The 17868-nt window shown below is 38.5% G+C and overlaps 1 protein-coding gene across 1 annotated transcript in view; it reads left to right on the top strand.

The window, feature by feature from the left end:
• Positions 1 to 17868, top strand: part of CAMK2D (calcium/calmodulin-dependent protein kinase II delta) — a 144890-nt gene that overhangs the window by 112676 nt on the left and 14346 nt on the right. Inside the window, exons 12-13 of the mRNA XM_010002853.1 lie at positions 1871 to 1908; positions 12278 to 12326. Coding sequence (XP_010001155.1) covers positions 1871 to 1908; positions 12278 to 12326 — 87 coding nt within the window. The remainder of the gene's footprint in view (positions 1 to 1870; positions 1909 to 12277; positions 12327 to 17868) is intronic.

Below are 17868 nucleotides of genomic sequence, written 5' to 3'. Positions count from 1 at the left end.
TTCCCTACATAAATTTCTGAAGTTAGTAGAGTGCCCCCAATATTTGTGGTTGTGTAAAATCTGATGGCTGTGTTGCATCAGGTCCTGTAAGCACACATTGCAAAAGGATGTGTCCTGTCTCAAAAATCTATGTAAACCAATTTATTTTTAATATTAAGTTACATGGTTCTGTAAATAGAAACATGTGATGGTCCTGTTGCATAACACAGGCAATTATCTTTTTTTGTTCATTTTAGCTGTAATCATGGGCCTTGTGAGAGTTTTAATGGTAGTGCTGGCTGATGTCCATAATTAATAAACTCCATTTGAAGGCTTGATATATTAATGAAATAATAAACATTAACCCGGCATCACTTTCCAGTTTTTTAATGCAAACAACAGAATAATGGACATCAGTTATTTCTATACAGTTTACAAGGTGATCTTACATTTCTGTACTCTGAACCAGATGGAGCTAAATGAGCACTTAACGTAGATACAGCTGGAGAATAAGCCACAAATACAAAAATTAATTTCAGGTTTAACCCCCCTACTCAGTAACTCCAGTATCCTCAGCTAGTCTGAGCAACCTTAGACTTGCAAACTCCCATTGTGGGTTGTTTTTTTTTGGTTAAAAGGGAAAGGTGTTGGTAAGGATGGTAGCTCCGTGGCAGGACAGTCTCTCTTTGATGATGCCAGGTTGTTAGCTGCAGCATTTCCCTTTCAAAAAGCCTTCCTACTTCTAAGCAAAACAACCTCTATAGAACAGCACTTTCTGGTAATCCAAGTCATGATAAACCCTCTGATAGGAAGACTGGGTCATAAACAACACCAAAACCAAAAAGCTCCAGGCTTGGCTTATAATTTATACTTCTTCAAGTCTTTGGCAGTGACTCACAAAGCATTTAAGCTTTAGTGAATAGTTTATTGGAATGTGATAGATCACCCAGCCTGTGTTTCTGCTGTAAGTCTTGTCAGATGCAGAGCTGTGGTGTACGGAGTTGCACATTAGCCCTCCAGATATAGTCATTTGGAATGATTTGGCCTCATTCTTGTTGCTAGGTTTAAGTGGTAGAATTTCAAGCCTTGGATATTATTTACAGCAAAGTGGTCCCCACCACTTTGAAGAGCTTAGATTAGTATGGAACTTGATTCAGAAAATAGCAGGTTTCCTTAATGAGAAGTTGAAGAAAAGCCTGCCACGTGTTATTATTACCTCCCAGGAAACACCCTTCCAAAGCAACACTTCTCTACCAGATTGCTCTTCCTTATTTCTAAATTTCCTCACCTTTCAGGCAGAGTGACTGATGCTGTCATAGTTAGAAACCCCCAAAGAGCCATTGCCCAGAGGTGCTTTTCAAGAACCCAGTTTGCTTTTCCATTAGGTGGAATAGATTGCACTGTGCCCCAGTGTGCTCTTTAGGTACCTCATTGATCTGGTAGTGGTTACTTGTATGTCACTGTCACACTAACAGTGTCATTAAGATGCCAGTGGGCTCTAGAAACACCCGGTCAAAGTCCCTGCCATCAGAACACTTTTCAAAGTCACATCAAACTACCCCAATCAACAACTGTAAGCATCTTGCAGCTAAAAAAATTAATATAGCCAAAGCTGCTGCTTTCACACTCGCCCTGCTTCCATTTCCTCTGTGCCACCCAAGGAGGGCTGTCCTTCTGTAAGTACAGCTTTCATCAGCAGCTAAAGAAATACCTGATGTTCTTAAGTCTTTGTAGTTCTTAAATACTTCATTTCCTATACTGAGAGCAACAGAAGGAGGAAATAGAAGCTGAAAATGTATCTGCAGTTGGGAGGCAATGGGGGTTTGCTGGCACAGCTGGTTGACCTCAGTGGCAACCACCTGACACTAAAATGATTTGTCTCATTTTACAGCAGCCAAGAGTTTACTGAAAAAGCCGGATGGAGTTAAGGTAGGTTAAACATCTGCTTTGAAATACGTTTGATTAGTCACCCCCTATCTGTAGCAGTTTTTAGAACTGGTTCTTGTAATTTCTTTCCTTTCTAGACTTTGCTAATAAGTGCTTCTTACTGTATATTTGAAGTGATTAAAGTTAGCAGGTGAAGCTTAAAAAATGAACTAAAATAAATATTTGAAAAGGAGTCATTTTAATAAGTAGAAGATAGAAAACTACTGAAGAAAATGGTTTTTTGCTACTTTAATGAAGTATGATTGTGTAATTAATTCTGTTACTAATTGGTCCATAAATATAAATAAATAATGGTTTGGTGGTGGGCATTTTAGCTTTTTAGGTATCAGTGTTTATCTGCAGTTCTGTTGCCTCCATGTTTCCCCTTGACTTTTTGTTAGAATTCATGGAAGTCCCAGAGTTTACTGGTAGGCTTGGCTCCACATGAGGTGTATTCTGCCAGATGTACTTGCTATGTTTGGCAGAACTGGAGGGGTTTACTATCACAACAAATCAGCTCTTCCTGACTAATAGACCTTACTGAGAATGGAACATTTTGGCAGCTTTCATACGTGATTTAGAGCTCATATTCTGGTGTCAACAGATCCTGCAGGAGGAGAGATGCTTCATAAATTAAAGTTTTGGATAAATACTTTGAAAAACAGCCAGAAAAAAACCCCACAAAAACAAAACAACACCAAAACAAAAACAAAAACAAAAAAAATAACTCAGCAATGAAAAGTATTTAATTTCTTTTCTTGGAGGTCTTCTGAAGACTGAAATAAGCACCTCAAGCTTTCCTTATATTATTAAAAAAATACTCCTCTGTTCTCTTTGTTAACTCAGAAGTGTGTCTTTGACCTGAATTTTAATTTTCTGTATAATTTTTTTTACTCTAACAAAACATTTTATTCTTGAATGTGAGATTCATAGGATATTTGTTCCTGTTCTCCCACACTTTTCCTATCAAAAAAATCAGGAAACTGACTTTAAAGGAAGTGAGAATGATATGGTTTCACTGCTTCTCACTGCCAAGTGGTAAACGTCCTAGTTATGTGGAGAAGCACACATGCACTACTGTTCTGTCATTTCTGGGGAAAACCCTTAACAACTTTTGTTATCAAATACATAAATGTTATGTACACTGTCTGACCAGCTTTTCCTTTTGAAATAAATATCATTCCTCCTACAGGTCTATGATGGTATTTGTTATATCTCAATTTTGATTATAATGCTGGAAGAAATTGTTGCCAAAATTTTGCCTAAGTTACATTTGTTGGGATTTGATACTTGGGTTTTCAGCACATTTTATGTGTCTGCTGTTTGTCTGCAGGGTCATGTGGAGCAAAGGGAGTAAATTTACATCTGGGGAAGTCTATTTTTTGTCATTTCTGTTACTGAGATACTATATAATGCATAGCATTTTTCCACCCCTTCCTACAGATTAAGCTTTTTCTTATTTAAAAAGAAAAAGAAAAGCCAAACCAGAAATATACTGTACTCCATGCATTGGTACTGCAAATCCAACCAGTCACATTTTCTTCTTTTCCTTTCTCTCTGACTGGTCAATTCAGAAAAGGAAGTCCAGTTCGAGTGTTCAGATGATGGTGAGGATCTTTATCGACAGATCTTTATTTTTTTTTTCCTCCTGTGAAACGTTCACAATTAGAAATCAGCAGTTGTATTTACTTCTGTTGACATACTGTGAGAAGCTGCAAGACTTGAAAGGACCACCTTGTGAATTTTAAGCCTGCAGTTGCTATATGCCATCCACAGTGAATTGTTCTGCAGTTCTTTCAAGCAAGTTGGGGTTTTTTAATTATTTTTTTTTAACCCAGGGACATATGAAAACAACAAAAAAAAAAAAAGTAGATGTAACATTGGCCAATGCAGCTGTTTTTAGTAAATAAAAGTAAGAACAAAATAGTAATCTTACAACAGCCTTCTGTTAATTTTGAAAACCTCCTTATATAAAAGCTAATAGCATTCATGTCATGAAATATAACACGAAGTACATTACACAGTGAAACAGTATCACTTTAATTGAGCCACTGTAGACCAAGATGTCATGCTAAATGCTCAGGAGTAAAAAACCCCACAATTTCCCAGCCTTTCCATACCCTGTTTCCCAGCTCACTTCCTTCCCAGCTCAGAGCTTAGTCACCAGATGTCCCAGCTGAGAGTGAGTCTTAATAACTTTTCTTCCTTCCCAGTGTACTCCACAATATTGCCTTCCTTTGCCCTCTGTGATCCCACAAAGCAACTTAACACTATTCCTCTTTATTATGGTTTTGAATCGGATTTCTGAGATGCTCCTGATGATCAGCTGGGGTGGGATGTCCCAGCCAGTGCCTGTTGCTGCTGCCATTAAAAAGGACACAAATATCCCTCATCCCAACCTTTCCCTGGGAAGTACAACTCTCCTTGAAAAGCAAAGATTGCTGGCCAGGTCTGAGCAGACATGTAGTTACACAGGTAAATAGTCTGTTCTTTGGGGAAACATAGAATTTCAGTGACAGAGGATTAGTGGCAGCAGCCTCTGGATGAGGGTCACCAGAAAGGTACAGTGGGGATACTTCTAGTGTCCCAAATGGGAAGTGTGCTTTCACTTTTTGCTACAGAAGTACCAGGCGAAAGATTAAGTCCCAAGATGCAGATTTTGTGAAGTCTCCTTTTCTGGAGATGTTCAAAACCTGCCTGGATGCAATCCTGTGCAATGTGCTGCAGGCAATCCTGCTTTAGCAGAGGAGTTATGATCTCTAGAGGTCCCTTTCAACTCTGACAATTCTGTGATTATGTTTCTTAAAATATTGTTATAATACATTGATAAAAGGCCACTAATGAGTTTACAGTCATGCCCACCTGTTGGGAGCATTTGTGTCCATACTGTGGTGCTATCAGACCTAGGAGAATGGCTCTGGACAAGCAATGCATTAGTATAAAAGTGCTCCTTCACTACAAATAGGTCACAAGCACAATTAAGCTTAAGCACAATTCAGCATCAGAATAACTTCTTTGTATGAAAATATTTCACTCCTCTTAGAATCATTTCCCTTTGCTGTTAAAAATGGGTGCAAACTATGCCATGTGTGCTCCTATAGACTGTGCTTTTGCCAAGAAAGTTTGGACCAGATGATCCTTGAGGTCCCTTCCACCCTGGTATTCTACATTTCCATGATATATTAATAAAAGCACATGTATACATTCCGTGAGAGAGAGAAAGTGCTGTTTTCTTTCTGGAGTTTCAAAGGGTTTTACCCAGTTCTTACACAGAAGAAACAACTTTATTTTGAATTACTTTCTCTCTTTCTGCTTTTCCTAATAAATGCTGTATTCTTAATATCTTACTGAGAAGTTCTGAATCTATTTCTTGCAGTTTTCAGCAGTAGCTGTGATGGATATTGTTTATTTTTATAGGACTTTCACCAAGGGAGTATGGACCCAAGCCTGCTCTCCTTACTCAGGCAAAATTGGAATTGAAATTTGATTAACCTGGTTTAATTATGCATTCAACAACAAGCGTTTTTTGGACGTAGCACTTGATTTTATTTTGGTTTTTTTATTAAGCTACTACTGAATAGGACTGAATGAAATCTGGTGAAATCTTCATTTCTTTCCTCATGTTTTAGCTTTATGTCTTTTTGCCTTTTGTTAGTGCCTTTCTGTTCCTACTATGACTATACCATCATAAAAATATTAACTTGTAGTTATATAACTTGATGTGTGACTTTTGGATGATTTAGTATGTTGTCAAGCAGCACTGTACATGTTCTTATTATTCCACAGTTCTCCTATAGAACTTTCATTTACTGAACTGGTTGGTGTTCTTTTTAAAAAGTTTTTTCCTGAGTAAGGAGTTCGGGTTTTGCCCATCTCACTGTCCCATAAGTATGGTAGAAAGTTAGTTGATACATAAAATACTTGCTAAGAGGTATGTCTCCCCATGAATGCCTTTAGGCACAAAGGTATTTATTCTCCCCTTGCCTTGACTTCAGGCACCCCTGCAATTTATGCCTGTAATTGTGAATCGATATATGAAATTTATTTGACAATAATTAGGCCAAGTTGGGGCATAAACTAAACACTTGGCACTCAATAATGGCCATATTTTCTCTTCATGACAATTTCTGTTGAAAGACCATTGTTTAAAAAAAACCACCCTGTTTCTCGTCCTCCTGCTGTAGAGTGCTGTGAGCTTTAATCTTAAATCCAAGAAAATTATTTTTATTCTATACAGGAGATTGGTTCCTATCACAAATATTACTCAATAACATTTAGTGTCGAAATAAGGTCCCTTCACATTAACTAATGAGACTGCTTTATATTCTTCAAAGCCAGTTCAATGGTGGTTAAGGTGAGGAAACTTGAAGTCTGTAATAACGGAAATCTTGTTGACATTTCCACAATCTAGACACATCCTAAATCAGGTTCAGTTCAGATGCAGGCTTAATTCTTTCAATCAACAGCTGCCAGGTCTGTACCAAAGTACATCATCGCAAAGTGCTGAGGACGTGACATTCAACGAGTTCCCCCAGCGGTGCTAACTCCTGAAGGCTGGAATTTAGCAAAGCCCTTGGCACAGGCTGAACTGAAACGTTAGACTGCAGGGCTGAGAACCCGAGCACTGCAGCTGAGATGACAGAGTCATCAGGAAGTTGAAATCAGGAGTCAGATGCTTCATGCTCAGCTTGGTTTGGGCCACTGTTCTAGGACCTTCCACTTTCTTCATGCCTTTTCATACATGTTGCTTAGCATATCACTATTTTCTAATTGCCTTAGAAAGGCTTTCAAATTTTGACCCCCCCAAAAATGTTAAGTTTTTAGTTTAGATGAAGAAATTAATTACATTTTTACAAAAATCCATCCATGGAAAAACCTTGGAGTTTTTTCCTTTCTTTTGCACTTTTATTACTAGTTACTATGACTGGAAGGTTCAGTGGAACATTTTTTTTGGTGAATCAAGGTCTTTCCAGACAATATATACACCCAGCTCTGCATGCTGCTTCGGACTGCTCTTGTTAAAATTAGACATGACCAAAATGTACGTAATATTTTTTTCCTAATTATTGTTAGAGAAAAAAAAAAATACATATTTCAAACTACTACAATCTTGCTTCTTCGTGCATGTAAAACTGGCTCGGTACATTATTTTTACTATTGCTGTTTTTTTTCATACCATGCTATTTATGAAAGCTGAATCTTGAAAATGGATTTAAAGAATCAGATACCTTTAAACTTAATTTTAATTAAAATTTTGTATAAGTAAAAGCCAAAAGTCACATAAAGGTGTAGTACTGTGCTAAGCTTAGGAATTAATGTGATGACCTACATGTACAGTTAAGCATATCTGTACTGATTTGTGGAGCAAGAGAACAGATACTATAGTATGAAACCTTACACTTTCAGGTTATAATGCCAAAAATTGAAAGGCAGTCACAGCAGGACTCTTGAGACTGAAAAAAAAAAATTTAAAAAAAATTCACAGCTGTCAATTATTTTTGTCTCAAATAAGACCAAAAATAAGCTAAAGGGGCACCGGGCTCTTTCTAGCATCAGTTGTATTTATACAGACCTGGAACAAGTTTTATTTATTCAAATCTGTTCCCAGAAGCCAATAGAAGAAATCTAAGGCTTGCTGGAGAGCTATGAATAGTCAAATGTTCTTGAGGGTAGCGATAGGTAAATAAAGGAAGACCAGGCACAATTGTTCAGTACTGTTTGATGTCAAGAAATTGCCATGGCTATTTAGGACGTTCTTCAAGCCCATATTAATTCATTAATCTGTGATTAGCTGCTGCTCAAAGGCTCTCTGCTGGTTGAAGTGTCACGGCTGACCTTACCTCTACTGTCTATTGACCTTCACTCAGTGCCTCTGCAGGCCTGTAGCTAGAATGCTGGGAGCTCAGCTGCCAGAGCTACTGGTGGTGCTCCTGCAGGTTCAGAAGTTCATCTTTCTGTGATTCTTTATTTCCATATCTATATCTATATATAGATATCTATATCTGTATATAGATGTTCTATACAGAGAGATATAGATACGGTGCTGCTGCGAGTTCTAAGGCCTGTCTGTTTCTATTTTCTGCATACCTACAGATAAACAACAAAACCAACGTGGTAACCAGCCCCAAGGAAAATATTCCTACCCCGGCGCTGGTATACCTGGAATCTTCCTTCTCATGCTGTCTTGAAGTCTTTGACTGTCTTCTGTCTGTTCCTCCTTCCTTTTGGCTTTTTCATACGTTTGCTTTCTAAAAACAGGGGTTTTTTTGAAAAAAACTTTTTGTTTGAATGACGCTTTCTTTTTTTGGTGAGGAAGTCCATTAGAGAGTGGTTATTAATAGAAAATGTTACGTGGAAGCTGGATGCGGTAGAGTCGTAGCATTTGTAACTGTAGTGGAGTTTTCTGCATGCTGTGCCAGAAAGTGAGTAGAATGCATTTTGTGTTGCTCTTGGCTCTTTGCCTGATGACTGTTTCCATCTTTTAAATGCTAACCTTTCGCACCAAAAAAGAAAACCCAGAAAACAAAACGCTGTCTTATTTTCTCTGCTTTGTCTTAATATGAGTATTCATATCAAGGACAGTAACAGGATTATTGCTAGGCAACCATAACATAGACCTTATTCAGATTTTCATTCCATATTTCCTCAAACTCAACAGGACTTTGCAAGTTTTCACTGGGATCAAGAGGCATCTAGTGTTAAACAGTTTTGCTTGTTTCTCTTACATTTAAATCTGTAGGAGACATTACTCATTAATAAGCTCTGCTAGGAACGTATTACTAATCAGAGTGCTGCTCATGAACGTTTCTATTGCAGTCTTGCTTTTATTAGTAGCTCCTGTTTCTTAGGCATACATGTGTCACAGGGTTCACAAATATAAATGCCAGTGCATACGTACCTAATTTTATGGTATTGTTCCCATAGGCTTGCATATATAGCTTTGGAAATGTGGGTAATTCGCACATGTGGGGAGACATTTTCCCTCTTGAGTTTTATGGGTTTCTTTTTGTGGGACTGGCACTATACTGGCACTAGGTCATACACTGCTCAGTCATTTCTAAGGACCACTTAATGGGTTTCATGCATGAGGATGTGGCAGTCTGTTCATTGCCATGCACAATAATCCACTCTAAAAGTGTGCTGGCTGGCTGCCTTTGTAAATACTACTCTCTTGGTTTTGAAGGGAAAAGGATTTGTGGAAATTACACTTTTAAATCACACAAAGATCTCATCTCACTCACTTTTATGCTGCTCTGCCAAGGCAGCAATTGGTATTAATCGATGCCTCCCAAAACATGGCAGTGCCTAGAGGTAATAAATTCATCCTTAATCCTTAGGGATTCATCCGTATCTTTATTTAATCATTTAATACTAATACAAGCAAACGTGCTTCAAGAAAAGAGGTGATATCTGGCCTCGTTGTCTGGCCTGGCTCAGACACACAAAACCCATAGTGCCAAAGAGCCTCTGCAGGTCTCCAGAGCTTCAAAGCCCTGTGTACATTGGTCCTGAATAAGGTCTCTGCATGCTGCTGCATTAGGTGAGATGGTCTTTTTTCTTTTTTTTTTTGCTGGCTTGCTGTTGAGGAAATCTGTATTACAGACATCCAGTTTTCATCCTCTGGCAACAGTTAACATTTGTTTTAGCTCTTGTCAGTGTTCAGCATTTGTGAGCTGGCTCTTCTTGCACTCCCTCACACTAATGAGAATGTATTTACCAATGGGAACTCTTTTTCTCTTTATTTTGTTCTCGCTCAGGAGCCCCAAACTACAGTAATCCACAACCCTGATGGAAATAAGGTATTCAGAAAGAATCAACTCCATCTTCCTTTTCCACACCACACATTTCATCCACTCTTCCACAGCAAAATAGGGCTCTTATCAAGGAAATCCTCATTCTTGAGTCTGTTACCCCCCGTGTCTCTTGAGCCTGTTTCTGTGTTCACCTGCTCCGCGTGTCCCGCTGGTTGCTGAGCTGCCGCAGCTCGCGGGGCGCGGGCGGCTCTCGGCTGAGCTCAGTCCCCTGTGCAGCCAGGCCTGGGGAGCAGGGGGGTCCTCTCTCGTTTCAGCCAAAAAGTGCTGCTGCAGTCTAAGTAAAACCAAAGAATGCTGTTCTCAGAGTGTGGTGAGATGACACTGACGAGTTTTCTGTGCAGCGGTCACCTTAGATAAAGAGGTCATTCCAGTTTGTCCCATCTGCTGCTCCTCAGCATGCTCCCACACTGTGTTGTGACGTGTCTTTTGCACAGGACTTTGGTTTTCTTCCATAACATCACTGAGCAGTTTCAAAAACATTTTAACGTTTCAAGTGATAAAGACTTTTTTATTTTTAATTATTTTTATATGTTTTCTTCATCCTCTTTTCTTTCTCTTGTGTATTGTGCTGTTAACGTTTGGCAGTTGATTCCTAAAATGTGTTTTGGTTTTTTTTTTCATGCATGGACTTGAAAAGGGCCAGGAAATATCATCATTTACATATAACACATGTTACTAGGTTTCCTGGAAAGAATTTACCCTACAGCAAATATCTCACTGTTTCTCACAGTGTTGACTTAAAAGAACTGACATTTCATTTATCTATTCTTAACAACTTGTGGTTATTTCCTATGGGAAGGATTGGATCCGAGTGAAACAAATAACGCATGCAGGCATTTCTCAAGCATGAAAGTGCTGATGGTGTGTGTTGTGCTTGTGTGTCCCATCCCTTTACATGCCTTGCATCTGTTGAACACAGAGCTTTTCTTTTCATGTTACTACTTTCTCAGCCCCCCAAGTTTAGACTCACAGGCACCAACCAGCCTGTATCTGAAACACTAGCCTAATCTTTAGCGCTGAAGTCCACTAAAGACCAGAAAACCCAGATAAAATATTGGCATGACTACATCTACTTGACTTTCTAATCATAGCAATTGAGATACTTAATGTCCCAAAAGGTCACAGCAAACAAGCAAACCACTTAATGCGGAGAGTTGCTCCTAAATTTGTCTGAAAGACTGATCGTTGTAGTATGGCAACTGGAGTGGATGCTTCAATAGTACCGGCTACATCTGCCGTGTGAGCTTGTGCATGGTGTTCACAACTTGTATTTGTGTGGGGGTTTTGTGTTCTTACAAGTACTTTTATCTAATATTTTAAGTGATAGAGCATGATACATCTGTGTAGAGTGAACCGTCTAACACCATCCAGTTCAGGAAGAGCATGGTGACTTGTTTGGTTTTGTTTGTGTGTGAATTAATTCATGTAGTTTTATTTATGGATGCACATATGTTTTGTTTTTTAAGGTTTTTTAATGCATTAACCATTTTGAACCTTCTTTTGGCTCAGCCTCACGAGGACACAGTAAATAAAGGGCACTGTCAAATTTACCGTTAGTTCATTAGTTGTTAAACAAAAGAGTTAAATACAATGCCAGTCCTATCTTCTGGCTCTCAGGTAAAAATAGACCAATTAATCCTTCTTGCTATTGGGCTGTGAATTAATAATAATATAATAATAATTTATTGTACTTTTCATGAAAGTATATAGGTTAAAAAAAAAATAATAATCAAATGTAAAAGCTTTCTGGCCCTCTAAAACTGTGTACCTATTAGATTTGACAGTTCCCTGTTGCATTTGCCTGTAATATTTCATGTTTCTGGTAATTCATGGAAGCCTGACATACAATAATCTTGCCTTTTTAACAGTGTGATGGCTGAAGTATAAACTGGTAGATGAGTCATTCCTCTGCATGGCTGGTTGGTTGAAGAACACTACTACAAAGTTACCTTAGTTTGTCAAAGTCGTTATCATATATTTATCAATCCTCCCTCTGCTTCACAAGTTTTTTTAGCACAAAAAACAGTATAAAAATGACAGAATCTGATCCAGTATCATTAAAATCACTGGGAGACTTTGCTTTAACATACATTGCCTAAGTTATATGAGCAGAAAAACAGTTTTGAATTGTAGCATGCAGAAGTCTGCACATTTAAAAGTTGGAATGGGATGACTTATTTTGCACAGTTGGTTTAATCACTAAGCTTAAAATGGCAAGCTCTCCCACTTGGCTGAGGTAATTCATGTAACGTTTCAGATGGTCTTAGTACAGTTGGATGATAAATAAATAAATAGACAAAAAAGTTTCCCATACATTCCTGTGAAGTAAAAGCATTAGCAGGAAATGTATTTCTGTTCCCTACTGTAGAGAATGGCAATATTTTACATCAGTTTCAGGTGGAATTGTCTTAATCCATGTGTGTGACCATTTGTTTGTGGTTTACATCCCACCCTGCTTCAAGGCTTTGCATGATCTCTGTAACTAACAGTCCTTTTCAAAGGCATGTGAATGAGCTGGGCTTGTTTCATACGTTCTACTTATATTTACTTCTCAACAGGAATCAACAGAGAGTTCCAACACCACCATTGAAGATGAGGATGTGAAAGGTAGGACTTTAAGCTTGAAACCCTTGGAGAGGCAATAGCATGATTTATCTGAATGTGTTTAATCAGGTCATTAAACACTCCTTAAGTGTTTAATCTTAATAAATCTTACGAGGGAACTCTCTTTCCTGGTTTAAAAGAAATTACTTCTGTGCTACTTCTGACATTTCAGTCTTACCTTTGACTTTTTATTTCCCAAAGCATTATTTGCCATGATGTTTTGGAATGAAGAAAATGAACTTACTGCTTATTAACTGACATAAACAGTTACAGCAATAATAGTAGTAGATTAAAAATGTGTGAGTAAGTGATTTGTAACTCTTACTGTATGTGTGTTTAGTATGTGAACTAAGTATGTGCTTGGGGTTTGGTTGTTTGGGTTTTTTATGTTACCATTTAGATTTTTATTTTGTTCAAATGCCTGTGGGTTTTTAACATTTATCTTTAGTTCTGTTCATACACATTTTTTTTATATTCTTTTATTTGTTAAAAAACTAAGTTGTTTTGTTTTTTTTTAAAAAAAATCAGTTCTGTAACTTACAGATACTGGTTTTGTTTCCTTGCTTTCCCCTGTAAATATTTTACTGGAATGTTACTCATACTTACCTCAATAACTCAATAACCCTTATGTTAAGGGCTTCTTAAAAAAAGAGTATTAGGTTTGTTTATCTCTGGCTCACAGAAAAGGTTGTTTTAAGCCTCAGAGAACAATGTTATACGTACAGGTGAAACTCAAGGCAGAGATGATAGAAAAAGAAAACATGCAGAATGGAAAAGAGATTTCTTAGTGCATCTCTGAAGTATAAGGTTTGCTTTATGTTGAAAGTAGTGTGATGCCCAGCTCACTGTTAAAAACAGAGTAGCAACATTATGCTCTAGACTACAGACTTGAATCTGCTAAAGAGCTTCCTTGGCGTCTGAAGAGCCTGTGAGAGTTTTAGAATTTAGAAGAGATTCGAACAGAAAGCAGTTAAAATTCTAGCAAAACTATCTAGTTCTTCATTTCTGACTGGCTTTTGGAAAGGCTGAGGAGCTCAGCTGGTGCACAGGCTGGAATCTGCAGCCTGCTCTGCTGCAGTTATTGGCTCTACTTGTGCATAGTTGATGTTCCCTCGGTGGAGAAAATATTTTCTCTCCACCACCAGCAGCAACACTGCTGTGAATGGTGACTGAGGTTGCTGTGTGAGCTTTGCTGGGTTCTAGTTTAGTCGCTGATGTTGGTGCTTTGTTCAGTGAATCATTACACCTCCCCTTGAACAGACTGGGAAGCCTGGGGTGAGTTAGCAGCAAGTACCCACAAAACAGCCTAGTGACAGTGGTTTGACTTAATGCAAAGTAGTGGTGTGGAGAACAATTCCAGGTATCTGCAGCAGCTGCAGGGGAAAATACAGTGTAATTTACCCTTATTCATAACATTTTGTGTTTCTTCCTTCAAACCACTGTGTGTAGTTTAGCAACTAAGCTCATTAAATGAATAATTTAATTATAGGGCCTCTGCGTGATGGTGTATCATGATGTTATACCAGGAGGATTTTTAGAAAATTCTGTCAGAAGCTTGAAGCATAGAATTATATCTCATGAATACAATTATAAGAAAAACAACATTGAAAATGTTTTGAAAAATCTTTTATATGGTTCTGTAGAATCACAGGGAAGAGTAGATCAGGTGGCCACGATGCCCTTTATTCCCCAAAACAGAAATTAGGATCTGCCATCACAGAAGATAGGATGACTGCCATCACAGGTCTGAGAGACAAGATGCTGGTTGTGTCCTTCTCCCTGCTGTAGCTTAGTGACAGATGTGAAATGCTTTGCTGATGAAGATTTCTGTCATTTGTAGGTTCCTGACCTGGTGCTACATATCAGTGATACAAAGGTGTCATGCTTTCTCCCCACCAAGAGTGAGAGTTTGAGCTACTGGTATGTAGGATGATCAGGATGAACCTCATGCACTGATGCAGCTGGTTCAGCATCAGGTCCATGGCCTGACACACAGCAATCCCAGTGCCCTGTTCCCCAGACACCAGGTGCACGTTTTATTCCAGTGTACAGGGATTTAATTTGCTGTTTATTTACAAAACAAATACAATCTCCTTGTTATTAATTGCTTGCAAGCTTGCTTGGTTTTCACTTTTTAGTATTCCTCTCACGTTTCCAGTCGTCCCACCCGAGACTGCTTTTCAGATTGTTTTATTGTAAATTAAAGCTAACAATGCCTCTAGGGGCTGATTTCTGGAATGATTCAGGGAATAGGCCATCCTGCAACCCTGACAGCTGTTACAAACTCAAGCTTGAGCCTTTACCAAGGCACTTAGGGTGGATATTTTCCCCCTACATCAAACTTGACTTCTGGATGTACATTTTCTAGGACAACAGGGAGAAAGCTGTTCTCTTGTCAGGAATGGCTACTGGCTGCTGCTGGAGGTCAGATACTGATGGGGACAAATGGATTCAAGAGGTAGCAGAGATAATTCTGTCAGTTTACTGACTATCTGGATCCTTATGCTGAAGATGATACTTGTCACCAAATTTGAGATCTAGAAGGAATGTTCTCCACCTTAGGTGATAAAAGACATTTAAAATATTTTTGCTATTCTGCTATTTTGCAATGTGGACTACAAGATGGGAAGAGGGTCTCTCTTTTCTGTGAAGGAGAAGGGAATGGGGATGCCATTCTGTAACTGAAAAGTAGTATTAGTGCATTTTTGACAGTAATGCAGGGTGACCCAGGCCTCGCAGAGAAGGTTCCTCTTTGCAAACACGTGCAATCTAGGAACCTTATTCCTCCTCCTGCTATTCTAGCACCATACCTAGGTTGCACAAACAGGTACAAGGTTCCTGCCTTTGTACAGAATACAAGACAACACATCTTTAAACCATTCAGCTCTGCATCAAGTGCTTTTCTGAATTTTTTTTATGGATTTGACTCTTTAAAGTTGTGTTGCAAGTTGTGTGGATCATGTGAGTCTGTGTGGGATATAATATCCCCAGCACTGTTGTGGTTCTGGATCTCTCCTTCTCTTGCCAGTAGCACAAGGAAGGTCAATTCTGTGACCTGTCTGATGTAGGAGTGACCTTTTCCTAGGGTCTGCAAAAATATGGAGAACATCTTTTTAGATACTTATTTCTTGGCCAGGTTTTATTAATTGTAAAATATGATCACCAGCTGTAACAGCAGTATAAATAGGTATGTATTTCAGAAAGTTGTATCTTGCAGAGGTAATTTTGCAATAGTTTTCAACTTAGAGATCGATTTTACTCTCATCTCTGGCTTGGATCCTGGAGAGGGTCTCAGATTAATTACTTGTATGTTTATGTATATCATCAAGCCACTTTGTTGATAAACCAACCTTTACACTGCTGTGACAGCTGTTAGCTTGCAGCATTGGTTTGTGACAACTGAAGAGTTTTATGCTTTGCTTTGGAGGAGATCTGTGGTTATTAGTGACCAAGTAACTGTAAAGGAAATGTTTAGGGTGAAGAGACTATGAGCAGATCAAATATTAGAGGAAAATATGTTGTGTTAGTAGCTTGTATGCTGGTAGAACATAAAAAACCCGGGTAGATGCATTTCCTGTTTATAAATTAACTCAGAAATTCTTTAGAGTAGAGGGACCTTGTGGGTTGAAACAAGGGAATGACTTCCTAGGAATTTAGGCTTTGCTGGTTGCATCCTGATCCTGCATCCTGTCTGTGTCAGGGTAGTTGCACTGGTGAAGCTGAGAACTAGTCAGGCCCTTGGAAACACCAGCTGGGTGTACTTGGCCTGAGCTCTATTTTAAATGTGAGAGGGATTTTTGGTAGGTGCAACTAATGCAGGTGAGAGGGGATTTAGTCCCTAAGGTGATGGGCTGTCTCCAGTCATGGCTGTTGGCAGGTAGTGTTGCAAGAACAGCTTCATTCCGAGGGAGAGGCAGGGTGGTATAAATCAATATAGAAATGACTGTAAATCAAACTAGAACTACAAACACCAACAGTGCAAACTGCACAGAACCTTAAAGAAGAGAGGAGTTAACAGGAAAGACATGGACCTGTATAACATTCAAAGCTAAAACATCAGTAACACTTGCCATAAGGCTTTTATTTCACCTGCAGTATATATATCCAGAAAATCCATTATGAACCCAAAGTTTTCAGACTTGAATGCTAGGAGCTTCACATATCCTGCTTCACTGGGTACTTAGTAGTGCTAAGACCACTGTTAATGTTTAAACATAGATGTTCATTACTAATTTTGATATCAAATTTAGGAACAGAGGCATCTCAGGTAATACCACCACCATTGAAAAAGGGGAGTGGTTTACTTTCCCTGAAAGAGTGCGGTGCAGAAATGACTTAGTATTTGTATACAGTGACATTTTAATAAATTGAACAATCTGCTATTTATTCTGTTCATTCTGTGACTTCAGAAACAAGCACACTTTGCCTCTTTGTTCCACATAATAAACTTCTCAAAAATCCAGGGCAGGTAGAGTCCAGTTTCAGGAATGCAACAATGATCAAATAATAATAATAATAGAAAGAGGTCTGCTATGAGGTAGGAAAAGGATTAGGGGAAACTATTCTGCTAAAGCTACTTGGTGGAGCCATGTTGGTGCTACTACATCTGGTAGTGAGCCCACCAGCTCAGTATTACTTACATTAGATTTACAGATTAGAAATTTAGTATTTGCCAAAACACTGGTAGGCAAAACAGCAGAAGATAACCCAGTATCTGAATATGCACCAGACTTGCCTGAATGGTTGTATCCTGAGGCTTCAAAAAAACTTCATCCCAAAAATGGGAATATTTAATTTCTTTAAATAATCAAGTTTAGTGACCAAAGTAAAGTGCGCATAATCTTACCTGTCCTCAACTTAGTTTTATAAATGAGCCATTCTGGTGTAATATGATTTTAGAAATGGCCATGATACTCTGTTTTGGGGTTTTTTTCTGCAGCTGTACATTTAATAAGAATCAACAGTCCCATGGCCTGAGAACGTTCAGAAAGCAAAAAGTAGCTGTTGTCTACCAAGAACAGGATTAATTCAAGTACAAGTAAAAAGAAGATGTTAGGAACACGATTGGGTAAAATCTGCTGGTGTGGCTAATGGAGATGTGTTTGTGCTACCATGGTTTTGCAGTGGAGTTTTGCTGGGACAGCTCTAACAGTCTGTCTTTTTCAGACTTGAATGCTAGGAGCTTCACATATCCTGCTTCACTGGGTACTTAGTAGTGCTAAGACCACTGTTAATGTTTAAACATAGATGTTCATTACTAATTTTGATATCAAATTTAGGAACAGAGGCACCTCAGGTAATACCACCACCATTGAAAAAGGGGAGTGGTTTACTTTCCCTGAAAGAGTGCGGTGCAGAAATGACTTAGTATTTGTATACAGTGACATTTTAATAAATTGAACAATCTGCTATTTATTCTGTTCATTCTGTGACTTCAGAAACAAGCACACTTTGCCTCTTTGTTCCACATAATAAACTTCTCAAAAATCCAGGGCAGGTAGAGTCCAGTTTCAGGAATGCAACAATGATCAAATAATAATAATAA

This window comes from Chaetura pelagica, unplaced genomic scaffold (assembly GCF_000747805.2).
Source record: "Chaetura pelagica isolate M959 unplaced genomic scaffold, ChaPel_1.0 scaffold1098, whole genome shotgun sequence".
Taxonomy (NCBI): Eukaryota; Metazoa; Chordata; class Aves; order Apodiformes; family Apodidae; genus Chaetura; species Chaetura pelagica.
Note: the sequence above shows the minus strand (reverse complement) of the source record. Positions and strands in the feature narration are given on the sequence as shown.